Here is a 12884-nt window from a genome sequence, read left to right as displayed (position 1 = left end):
CTTTGAATCCAAATGATACTTATAAATCCTTTAACATTGATGATATTTGTAGTCTTGTGGAGAAGTACTACTCTCTTGATTTTTTTGAGCAGGAGAAAATTCATTTGAGATATCAGTTCAAGCATTTTGAACTTAATGTGCTTAATCATCCAAAATTAAAAAACTTGTCTTCCACTGCAGAATTATGTCGAGGATTGATAGAGACAGGAAAATCATAGATATAATATCTTATTGATAGATTGATTCGTCTTATTTTGACTCTTCCAGTGTCTACGGCGACTACTGAACGAGCATTTTCAGCTATGAAGATTGTTAAAACAAGATTTCGTAACAAAATGGAGAATGAGTTTCTTGCATATAATTTAGTTGTCTACATTGAAAGGGAAATTTCTAAAAGTTTCAATTCAGATTTAATACTTGATGATTTTGTTTCTCTAAGGGCGCGTAGGATGCAATTTTAGACACCTTGTATTTTGTATTTTTTTTTTTTTTTTTTTTTGGTATTAGTGCCTACATGTTAACTGATACATCAATTGGCATATATTTATGAAGTTTGATAGCTACATTTTTTGTGATACATATATTATGTTACAATTTATATTTTGAATTGTAATTACCATACTTTTATGTATTATAATAAAAATATAGTATATAAAAAAAAATTAAAAAAAAAATATATTATTATATTTTATTATTTTGGTTCTGCCCCTACTAAGATAGATTCCTGGCTCCGCCACTGCTGGTAAGAAAATGTGATGAAAGAGAAAAGAGAGAACAAATCAAAATTTTGAATCCCTGGTTCATTCACTACCATTAGATCCGTAAAAATGGCACAAATTTTGTATGTTATGTTGGTTTTAGTTTTGTTTGGCACAGCTAGTTTGGATTGTTCGAGGGTGGCTTGGAATCTAAATCAGTATTAGTTTGCTTGGCAACCGAACAAGGTGTGAGAACAAATTCCCCTCATTGTTTCGCTGTGTCCTTGTGTTAATACGTTTGGATCTAAAATTTATTTGTATTGTATGATGTTATTGAATGTTTATGAATTGTTTGTTATATTACCTGACCCAAGGGTTCACTTGATAGACCTAAAAAATGTTGTCATTTTGGGATTTTGATTAATGTGTATGACCTTATGACCCTAGTTAGGACGTTTGGAAATGGTTTTGGAAATGATGTGGTTGATCTAGGTCAGATTGTGTGATTTTTGTCAATTGGGTAGTAGTAGTAATTGGATGATGGGAATCACATCTGGGTGTATTAGGTGGACAAGTGCACAAGAATTGCATGCTGTAGTAAGTGTTGTAGTGGCCTGCTTGGTGTGCTGTCTAGAACTGCTATACTTGCGGGGAAGTGTGAGGGTTACTTCTTGGTTGTGTGAGATTAAACTGCATAAAATAGAGAGTGGGTAGTTTATACTGCTTACTTACTAGGTGAAACTGAGCTTTATAAGTGATTCTAGGGAAACTCCAACTTGACTAGTCCTTTTGGGGTGATAGCATAGATGTGGCTAGCATTTTTCTCTGGGTTATTACAAATGGTATCAAAGCCAAGTTAGTAACGACATGTGATACTGGAGCACTGCATGGCGTGGCCCTGACGAGAGAGTCAGAGGTTTAAAGGGAGGAGTTTGTAATATCCCGGTCTCATATTAGGAAGATAAGTAACCCATATAAAGAGTGAGTGGTTTATAAGAGATATTCATGGGTGCTAAGTACCACATTACTTACTTACTAGGTAAAACTGAGCTATAAGTGATTCTAGGAAAACTTCAACTTGATTAGTCCTTTTGGGATGATAGTGTAAATGTAGGTAGCGCTTTTTTCTTGGTCGTTACATTTAGCCAATTGCATCGACACCTTCTTAAGGTTGCTCAAGCCCTTCGTTTTCAAGCGCACTTACCCTTACAATTTTGGGGTGAGTGCATTCTTACCGCCAGATATTTGATCAATAAAATGTCATCCCTTCTTTTATCTGGAAAATCTCCTCATGAAATTGTATTTCACTCAAAACTAGATTATTCTCAATTGCGTTTCTTTAGGAGTTTATGTTTTGCTCACAATTATAGCATTAAACATAAATTTGATCAATGGGGTAAACCTGACATTTTTATTGGTTACCCTTATGCTCAAACAAGTTTCAGAATTTTTAATATTGCCACTAAAACCATTTTTACTTCTAGAGATGTCATATTTCATGAAGGAATTTTTCCATTTCGTGATTTATCGAGTTTGACATCCTCATCTTCTGATGTCACTCCTTTACCTTTGAGTGATGATCCCAATTTTGATTTTCCTATTGCTAAAAGTGATGTATTCACTTCTCACATTGAACAATTGGATTTAGAACCACCTAGTTTTGGAAAGAAAAAAAAATCACATCACTTCCCCTACTAGTTCACAAATTAATCAGTGTAGTCACATTCGGCGACCACCTTCTTACTTAGCTGACTATCGGTGTTCTATTGCCAGTCATGACCAACTACCTTCTCCATCTGACTTTAAGTTGAAAGATACACCTTACACGCTCCATCAATATATTTCTCTTTCAAATTTTTCACTTTGCACACATTGGGTTTCTTTCTACTATTTGTTCAATAGATGAGCCTAGAACCTTCTCCCAAGCAGTGAAGTGACCATTATGGTGGGAAGCTATGGAAAAAGAAATTGAAGCTGCTCTTGAAAAAAAAAAAAAAACAATTCTTGGAGCCTCACTTCTTCCACCCAACAAGAAACCAATATGTAAATGGGTGTATAAGATTAAATACCAATCAAATGGAATAATTGAGCGTTATTAAGCCCATTTGGTAGCAAAAGGTTTTATTCATTGTTTATTAATCATAATGGCAATTCTTCTAACTTTGTCTCAGTCTATGTTGACAACATCATCATTACAAGAAATGATGATTTGCCTATTAACCAACTCAAGCAATAAATTCTTTATCAAAGATTAAAGCAAGCTTAAATATTTTCTTGGCATAGAGGTTGCCTGTTCTAAAAAGGGCATATTTATTTCCCAAAGGAAATACATCTTGTATATTCTCATGGATACTGGTTTGATTGGAGGATGTGTCTCTCATTTTCCCATGGAGCAACACTTGCGTTTATCACCTTGATGGTACTTTACTTCCTGACGCACTCCTTATCATCGATTGGTGGGACGTCTTATATACCTTACTGTCACACGACTAGGGATGTAAATAAACTAGTCCGTCCAACAGCTTGCTCGATACCCGCTTTGTTAAATTCGACTTGAACTCGAGCTCGACACTGTACAAACCCGCTCGTTACTGTAAAAATCCGTTCGATTAGTAAGTGATACATATCCGACTCGCTCAATAAAACTCGATAAGGGCTCGCGAGCCTAGCTCGTTTAAAGCTCGACCCAACCCGCTCGCCCGACTCATTAGCTCGATCATATATATATATATAAAAATTAAGTAATATATATTATATTTATATAGGTTATTCAATATTTGTATTTATATTACCCCATTTTATCATTAGCATATGAATATAACTATATGATTTAAGTATTATTATTATATATTTATGAATCATTAAATCACATGATCTAAGATTTAAAATTATATGAATTATGTGATCATGTGATAGTACTTAGCTCATATGATCTCATTTAAGTATTATCATTAAATGCTTATGAGTTGTGATGAAGCTCGACTCAACTTAGTAACTCATTCGTACATCTTTGTGTGTGTGTGTGTGTGTGTGTGTGTGTATTTGAATATGTTAATCAAGATGAATTATATGCATTCAAGTATGCATATTAGTAATTGAGTAATATATGTTATATAGGTAACTTTAGCGTAACATACTAATTAGTTTATAAACTAACATATTATTTAGTTAATTAATATATACTAAGTAAATAAGTGACTTAGTAGATATTGTTAGAATACTCAATATTTTGTGTTAATATATCTATATATATATATGTGTGTGCATTATATATTAGCATTAAGAATTAACATACTAACTAGTAACGAGTTAGTTAATATGTTAGTAGTTAACTATAGGTTATTTTGATAATAATATATATATAGGTTACTTAATATTTGTATATGTATTATATATATGAATGTATGTATTTGTGTGTGTATATATATTAGTATTTACGTACTAACTAGTTAGTTAATAAATTAACATATAACTTATGTTAATTAACTTAATTAGTAACTTAGTTAATATATACTAACTTAATATTACTAATTAAGTTAATTAATATAAGTTATAAGTTATAACTATATTAGTTAGAATGTTAGTTAATAGATAATATGTTAATATGTTACCATGTTTGTGCATATTAATTATCAATTATAGTTATAAATGTATTAATTAATTGTATATGATTCATAAAGTATAGTTAAGAAATTAGAGTATTATTAAGTAACTAACTAACTATTAAGTAACTAAGTAACAAACTGACTAAGCATAGTTAAGGAATTAGAATTGAGGATTTAGGGTACATAATATTTTGTATATATCATATTTTATTAAGTTATTAACCCATAGTAACTAGTTACTTAATAAAATAACATTTTAACTAGTTCGTCAATACTTAATTATATACTAACTTATATTTAAATTATGTATTAATTACTACATTTTCATATTTACACAAATTATAATATAAAAGAGGGTTGTATTGGCATTGGCATTGTTGCAAGAGACTATGGGGGCCATGTCTTGAGAGCAAAAAGTATGCATTTTCCTATGGCAATTGATGCGAAGATAGCAGAAGCGATGGTGGCCATTCATGCGGTCCTGTTTTGTAAGAAGGTGGGTTTTCTTGATATAATATTTGAAGGGGATGCTTTACAAGTAATACGAGAAATGAATTCAAAACCCCCTTATGCTAGCCGAATAGGCCACTATGTAGAGAGTTTTCAACAGGAACATGTTGGTTTGAGATATTCTACTTTTGCATACGCTTATCGGGAAGCCAATAGAGTAGCTCATGCCCTTGCACGACATGCAATTTCATGTAAGATCGATAATGTTTGGTTAGAGGATACTCCTCCTTTTATTTTGGCGATTGTAACTAGGGAATTGGTGGTCCCTAGACCCTAATTTGGGGTCAATTTTTCAATAAAATAGTGTTCTAATTTGTTCAAAAAAAAAAATTACATTATGTATGTGTGTGTCTATAAATAAATTACATTAGTATATTAAATTACATAATCATACTGTATATAGAAAATAGATATACATATATACGTAATACATTGGCACCGCTGCCAATTGTATATAATTGTGTTTTAATTTGATATTATTGGAATTTGATTAATATTATATTTTTTAAATTTAACTTTTTATAATAGAATATGGCAATTTGGTTGTTAAAAAAAATTAAAAAAGAAAAAAGAAAATGGCAATTTGGCAATTTGGCAAATCCATCAAAACGACATACTCCCCTAAGCAAAACGCACTTACCCATATAAGTGAGCTCCTTCTGCACGCTTCCGTTTGTTTCTCGTTAAACCCCTCAACTTTCTCTGGAAAATCTCATCGTCTTGTACTTTCCGATCATGGAGATGGAGCGCATGAACGAGTTTCCTCACACGCAGATGGATCGGCGACCTGCGAAGAAGGTGCGTATGGGCTGGGACATTCTTCCTCAGGTCCCAAAAGTATAATCTTTACACTCCCACCCTATCGATCTCTCAGATCCATTTTGTTTCCTTGAAGGCCGTATCATTTTTTTGTAGATCTGGTTTGATTTCTCTGTATTGGTTGTGTTTTGTTACAAATTTTCCTTTTCTTTGCTTAGATCTGTTATTCGGTATATTAGATTTTTTGGTTTTTCTTTTTCTAGATTTTAAGATCATAGTTTGTCTATAAATTAGGTTTATTCGGATGAAAATTGATTACCTCAATCTAAAGATCTGGATCTGATAACACAATGCATAACTGCATACACATACGTGTCCTTGTTTCGCTTAGAATACTCTCAATTCGATGGAAAAATGTGTACTTTCTTGCCGAAGATTATTGTGGTACGTATGCTGAATCTGTTTGTGTTTAGAATAAAGATTATTTGGTATCTTTAGAATAAATTTTGTGTTTAATAATTTCTTTAAACACATTTACAAATCATATTAAAAACAAACTAAACGAGCCCTAAATGAGCCGAGTTGCTCAAATAAGGCTCTAATGGGTTTTTAACCGGGCTTAGGCTTGAGCTCGGATCAGTCTCTTTTAAAATATTAACTACATCTCAAGCTCGAGCCGAACTGAGCCGTTCGAGTACCCAGCTCAGCTCAGCATGGTGTACTTAGCGAGCTCGAGCTCGAGTTAGGGTGTTTATCTAATGAGCCGAGCTCGAACAAGGATTCCAAAGCCTGGCTCCAGCTCCAGCTCCAGCTCGGCTTGTTTAGAGGGCCTCTTAAACGAGCCAATCCCGAAATTGTCAAACTCGACTCGGCTCGCCTCGATTACATCACTACACACGACCTGATATTAATTATTCGGTCAATATTCCAAATCAATTTATGCACTCTCCTCGAACGTCTCATATGGATGTTGCGCACCGTGTGGTTCGCTATTTGAAGGGTTCTATTGGTAAGGGAATTCTTTGCAAGGTTATTGTGATTCAGATTGGACAGGGTGTCCTGTTACTCGACGATCCCATACTGGCTATTACATTTTTCTTGTTTCCAATCTCATATCTTGGAAAACCAAGAAACAAGCTGCAGTTTCTCAGTCTTCTGCTGAAGTTGAATATCGAGCCATGGCTACTTTAACATGTGAGCTTCAATGGTTAAAATATTTGTTGTGTGATCTTAGTATTTCTCACTCTTCAACATTTGCAATATTTTGTGACAACCAAGTTGCCTTACACATCGCCAACAATCCAGTATTTCACGAACACACCAAGCATATCGAAATTGATTGCCACTTCATTTGGGAAAAGCTATAGTCCAAACTCATTGCTCCTAGATATATACCTGCATCTAATCAACCTGCGAATGTATTCACAAAGCCATTGGGTAAAGATGCATTTCATGGTTTAATTTACAAGTTGGGCATTATTTCCATACTCAATCCAACCTGAGGGGGAGTATTGACGTTACTATTTGCTCCACAAATCTGCATTGAATTGAATTGAATATTGACGTTACTACTTGCTTAATAGTGACATTACTATTTGATGTACACGGAAAGTCATATGTAATTACTTGCTTTTGTAAGAATTGTAGACGTGTATATATGTGTACTATTTCTTATGTTGAATATATTGAGGAAACAATATCCAAATATGTGTCAACTTTAACATGCCGGGCAAGGTTGATGGCAGGTTCTCTATTGCCACCACCTGGCCTTACAACATAGACATAGATTAAGGGAGGAAATGTTAGACAAAGAGCTGGTGGTATGATTTCTTATTCCGATGGATTCTGCATTGATCCATGAGACATATGGCGTAAGGATTGCTTGTTCTAGTTTTGTTTCTGCTTTTTTTTTTTTAAGGGAGGCAATTTAGGTTTTTTTTTTTTTTTTTTTTTTTTTTTTTTTTTTCATATTTTGTTTGTCATGTTTTGTGCATGCCTCTGCAATGTGAAGGGATTTATTACTCTATTAATCCAGTTGTTTCTGTGTTTTACAGGATTTGTGCCCTTCAGTAAAAAACATTCTTCTTCTAGACTCTGAAGGGAAGCGTGTAGCAGTAAAGTATTACTCAGATGATTGGCCTACAAATAGTTCAAAATCAGCTTTTGAGAAATCTGTGTTTACTAAGACTCTGAAGTCCAATGCTCGGGTAGAAGGTATGATGCAATATATATCATATAACCAACACTTTTTGGATTGGAACGTGGTTTCTACTCTTGTCATTGTCCAAAGGTTAGCGATTTTTGTAAAGGATAGTAGTGTCATATCCCTGGCTTATAATTTATTTGTCAATAAAACTCTCAACATTAAACAGCAAAACTGTACTTGTTAACCCCAAGGGGTTGGCTCAGTTGGTGGAAGCCTGGGACTTTGAGGCTCCTCATGGTCCCAGGTTTGAAACCCACTAAGTGCAAACTACCTCTTAGGGCCAGCCTCCTAGGCGAAGCCCGCGACTCAACCAGTCCTTGCTGAGAGGGGTGTGAGGCATGGGTCCCAGGTTTACCTGACAGGGGTGTGTACATGAAGTGACCCTGCCTTGGAGGGGTTTCCGGTATAAAAAATAAATAAATAAAGAATTGTTCTTGTTTTAAAAAAAAAATGATTAGTTATATAAGTAGGCAAGCACACTCTCTCATTTATATTTTGCATTTACAGCCAATTGTTTGCTATTTTTCTCACGTCAGAAACTTTTTTCTTATGCTCAACTATAATTCAGTTTTAGTCTTTGAACCGAATCATAATGTTTCCTCCTATATATTTCAGAAAAAATGGTGCCTCACATCAATGTACAACCAAAACAAGCGTGTATTGCTTGTAAATTCATGCCTGCAATGGTATATTGAGCCTTGGAACAAGTTCAGTTGTTGAGTGCCGCAACCTATACTTCTTCATGCAAGACCTTTATCCACTCTTTAATTACAAGATTTTGTATAGCTGCCTTAGATCTCAAAAATCATCTTTGTTGAATTTAAACCACAGCATCTTGCAATTAACACGTTTTATGCTCTACACAATGCACAGCTACATGGCAAATCAACCAACTAACATTTTTTTTAGACTGTAAAAATGAGTAATATCAATGTTCTTTTTAGAATGTTCTCTAGGAACCAGTTGCAGGTGAAGGGTGTAAGCTAATGACTTTCTTATAAATAACCTTGGCTAAATTAGTGATCAGCGGTTTTCCCATTGAACTGGAAAACATCTCTAACTTTCAAGGCATTGTTTCTATATGCTATTTGTGTACTAACAACAGTTAGCCTTATGCAACTGCTGCATCAAAATTATATTTCAGGTTTGGATATCTTAATTCTGCTTGCACCAAAGCTTTGAGAATAATGATATAACCATCTTTTTATTTTATTTTCATAAGTAAAAAGTAATATTATAAAAAGCTTAAGGCGCCTCAAAGTACACAGGAAGTATACAACAAAATGCACCCAACTAAAGCGAGCACAAGAAAAATCCAAACAATCCAAAAAAACAAAACCCACCCAAGAAAAACCCAAGCTCCCAAACCCAAAGCCCACAAACAACAATAGCCCTCAAACCCGAACCCCACCTGAAGCACTCAGCGCTAAAAAACGTGGGCCTTGCCTTTCCCGCGCCTGTAGAGTCATAATTTCTAGAGCATTCAAGGTTTAGAAGCTCCCTTCTCCCTCTAGACTTAGAGAAAGCACCCTTAACCTCCTGCGCATGATCTTCTTCCATCTTTTTATCAGCATCAAGAGGATTAATAAAGAAATGATGACCTATCTGCATTTCTCAGTTATTCTATCTATTCTCAGGGTTGAAGCCACTAAAATGCATATCCTTGTGAACATACAATTTAAAAAGGCCAAACATTTTCCTTTAGTTTACGATAGCCATTATCTGTTATGTCTTTCATCAATTTTTCTTGACCAGAAAAAAGTTTCCTTTAGCTAGCTCTAGACAGAAACAAAATATTATATTTGCCCTAGAACTCTCCTCTTAAAGCCTGGTAATATGCTACATACATGAGACCTGAATATACTGCTGTATTATGATCTGCAGCGGAAATATCTATGTTTGAGAACAACATTGTTATCTACAAGTTTGTCCAGGACCTTCACTTCTTTGTGACTGGAGGTGATGATGAAAATGAACTCATCTTAGCCACAGTTCTTCAAGGATTCTTTGATGCAGTTGCCCTTCTCTTGAGGTATTTTTATCATAAATTTTGCTTTTCTTTGTGATTTTGATAAAGAGATTTATTAACTTCTGCTTCTCTTGCATGTCCTTGCTGTAGGAACAATGTTGACAAAAGGGAGGCACTTGAGAACTTGGATCTCATTCTTTTATGCCTTGATGAGATTGTTGATGGAGGGTATTTTTATCATAATATTGCTTCTTAATTTCACATACTCAGCATATAACCACTTAATCAATCTCTGCATGTTCTTTCTTCCAACTTTTGATCAGTGTATTTGAGATCAATACTAACAAAAAAAAAAAAAAAAAATTGCGTAAAAAAATAAAATAAAATAATGAATGTGAGATTGGTGGTAGATCAAATGGATATGGTAACCGAGAGGAATATACTTTATTCACCATATTGCTTTAATTATTGTCTTGATATCAAAATACTCGGTGGAATCCACAACATAAACCACCATGCTTCCTCTTATGTGGAGGATTTTTGCTGCAAATTTGTTTGCTCAGTTTGTTGTGGGGTTCATTACACTATTTACCACAATATTGGGCTTGTTTGGCAAAGACATGTACAGAGCAGAGTAGTGGGTTGTTAGTTTTGGAATTAGTAAAAAGTGATGATGTAATATAAAATAAAAAGAATTTGTATAAAAAAATGAAAAAGTTTTGTATCGTAGTGAATTGAATTTTTTTATTTGAATAGTAATAAAAAATTATTGATGTGATATAAAAAGTGAAAAAAGTGAGAATGTTTTGATGTTGATTGGTAGTAAAAAATATAAAAAAATATAAAAAATACATGAACAGTAACAGCATTATGCTCTTCTGTTATGTAACTTATCAAACAAGCCCATTGTGATGGTAAAGGAAGATGTTTATTAAGGCAGGTTTATCTCTTTGGCAGGATGGTACTTGAAACAGATGCCAGCATTATTGCAGGAAAAGTGGCTACCCACAACATGGATGCTGACGCACCTTTGTCTGAGCAAGTAATGCAGCTATCTATCTTTCTGTTGGCTATTCGGCTTCTTTTCCCACTAATAAACAGAGTAGTTGATCTTAACCCACCCAAATATAAAAGAGATATTAACGGATTGTCATGTGATAAACCAAAACCTCAAAATTTACATCTTATTATTTTGTGAGATACCTAAAAGATACTAAACCAAGTGAAAACAACTCCATTTTAGCAGACTTTTAATTATTTGTACAAACAACTGCTAGGCCAACTGCAAGAAGATGACTTTCTTTTCTATTATGGCCTTTTTCCTAACAGAGAGATGATACACATCCATCTTTTGCTCATTTTTTATTCATCTCTTTTGTAAATTCATCATTGAACATGTTGGTTCTATGTGGTCTCACATATTCAATGGTTGAGTTGCTCATTTCTTTTTCTTTTATGGAGATGGACAAAAGATACTAATCAAACATTTCTCTTCCTAATATTGCACACTTTTTATTTATTTGTACAAACAACTCCATTTTGGCTCATTTTTTTTTATGTTTCTAATCTAACCCTTTGTCTTTCTTTTCTAAATATTGCAGACTATAACTCAAGCATGGGCAACAGCACGTGAACATTTGACAAGAACCCTTCTCAGTTGATTAATGCCCGCACGCAGAGAAAATGAGTTTGAGATTCTTTTGGTGGCTTAAATTTTTTCGTCTGCAGCTTAGAAATTCAGTTCTTTTTCTTTGTTTAGCCAATGGGAGATGAGCATCACGCATCACGCATTGGGCTTCTTATAGACTTTTTATTTTTATTTTTATTCCAGTCAATCTTTTCTTTATTTCTTCAATATCAAGTTGTGTCCATGTATTTTGTTATTTGCCTGTGTGGTGTGGCACGATGTAATAAATAATGATTTAATTTATGAACAATCCCGAGAAGCTGGTAGAGGAATAAAAAGAGGTAGAGGAATGCTTAAAATAATATTATGTAAAAATAGACAAAAATGATATAATATTAAATAAGAAAGGCAATAATAGAGGGTATGATTTTTTTTATAGAATAGAATGTTGTAAAAAGATACGCACGATGGATTCTAATTAGTTGATGAGGTTTAATTGAGTTGGGACTCTTGTAGGGGGGGTATGGAGGAAAGTGCTATTATTCGAGTAATTTTATATGTACATTAAGTGTCTATAAAAAAAATGAGGTAGTTTTAAAATTATTATTGAACATGTAATTGATCAAATAGTAATTTTAAAAAGTTACTTTATTTTTTTTATGAACACTTAATATATGTAGAATTATTCTTATATATTTCTTTGTCTTTTTTTGATGATGTGATGTTGTAAAATTATTATTGATTTTTTTTTTAATTAAGATTTATGGATCGACAATATCGCATCAACGGATAAGGACGAGAATATCAAGACTTAAGTGGCATATCTCTTTAACAAATGATAGAGTTTTGTTATTTTTCACACTAGATTTTTATATTAATTAATGACATGCTTTAAGTGTTTAATATTACTTATTTTTTTAAAATTATTGATTAAAAAACCCTTAAAACACGTCACATCTCAAATTCGCCCATGCTTGTTCGATTGAATTCTAAAATGACAGTTTCCTCAAAACAGTGTCGGTTTGAATTCTAAAATCAATAAATATAGGGTTTTGGGCCACTTGCTTTTAAAAAGTCTATTTCTACGGATCTACCCAAAAAGCCAAGAAGCCAACAAAGACCCAAGACACCCAACTAAATAAGAAATACGGACACAAATCTTGGGAATTAAGGAAGAGATCAAGAAAAAGAGGGAAATACACTTTTCTCACAACCTTAACAAACAACACATACATTTTTTTCTTTTTACAAAATTAATGCTTAAATTTTTACTGGTGCAGGAGTTAATTTATTATATATATATATATATATATATATATAGTAGACAGGACAATCGACTGCTGCAGTCCCTCCGCATGTTGTTCTATTGTATTATTTTTATTGTAATTTTACTATTTTACCCTTTGTAATTGGCCTATAAATTAGGACCAAGTCTTTGGAATAAGGCATAAGCTTTTAGGCCGAGAAAAACCTTCCTAATCTAGCTCTCTTGCTCTCACTATTTGCCTGT

At 33.5% G+C, this 12884-nt stretch overlaps 1 protein-coding gene across 2 annotated transcripts; it reads left to right on the top strand.

Annotated features, from left to right (window-relative positions):
- The first annotated feature begins 5456 nt into the window (after nt 1–5456).
- On the top strand, nt 5457–11736 carry LOC133864227 (coatomer subunit zeta-1-like). 2 transcript variants are annotated; one of them, XM_062300510.1, is made up of 6 exons: nt 5457–5611; nt 7627–7786; nt 9663–9810; nt 9898–9975; nt 10705–10789; nt 11349–11736. In XM_062300510.1, the coding sequence occupies exons 1-6, from the start codon at nt 5549–5551 to the stop codon at nt 11406–11408; spliced, it is 594 nt and encodes a 197-aa protein (XP_062156494.1). In that variant the 5' UTR covers nt 5457–5548; the 3' UTR covers nt 11409–11736. The 2 variants fall into 2 exon arrangements, with proteins under 2 accessions (XP_062156494.1, XP_062156493.1); XM_062300509.1 differs by having other exon boundaries at nt 5493–5650.
- The last annotated feature ends 1148 nt before the right edge of the window (nt 11737–12884 follow it).

The sequence above is a fragment of the Alnus glutinosa genome, chromosome 3, assembly GCF_958979055.1.
Source record: "Alnus glutinosa chromosome 3, dhAlnGlut1.1, whole genome shotgun sequence".
NCBI lineage: Eukaryota > Viridiplantae > Streptophyta > Magnoliopsida > Fagales > Betulaceae > Alnus > Alnus glutinosa.
The sequence above is the reverse complement of the archived record's forward strand: the minus strand, read 5'-3'. Positions and strand labels throughout refer to the sequence as shown.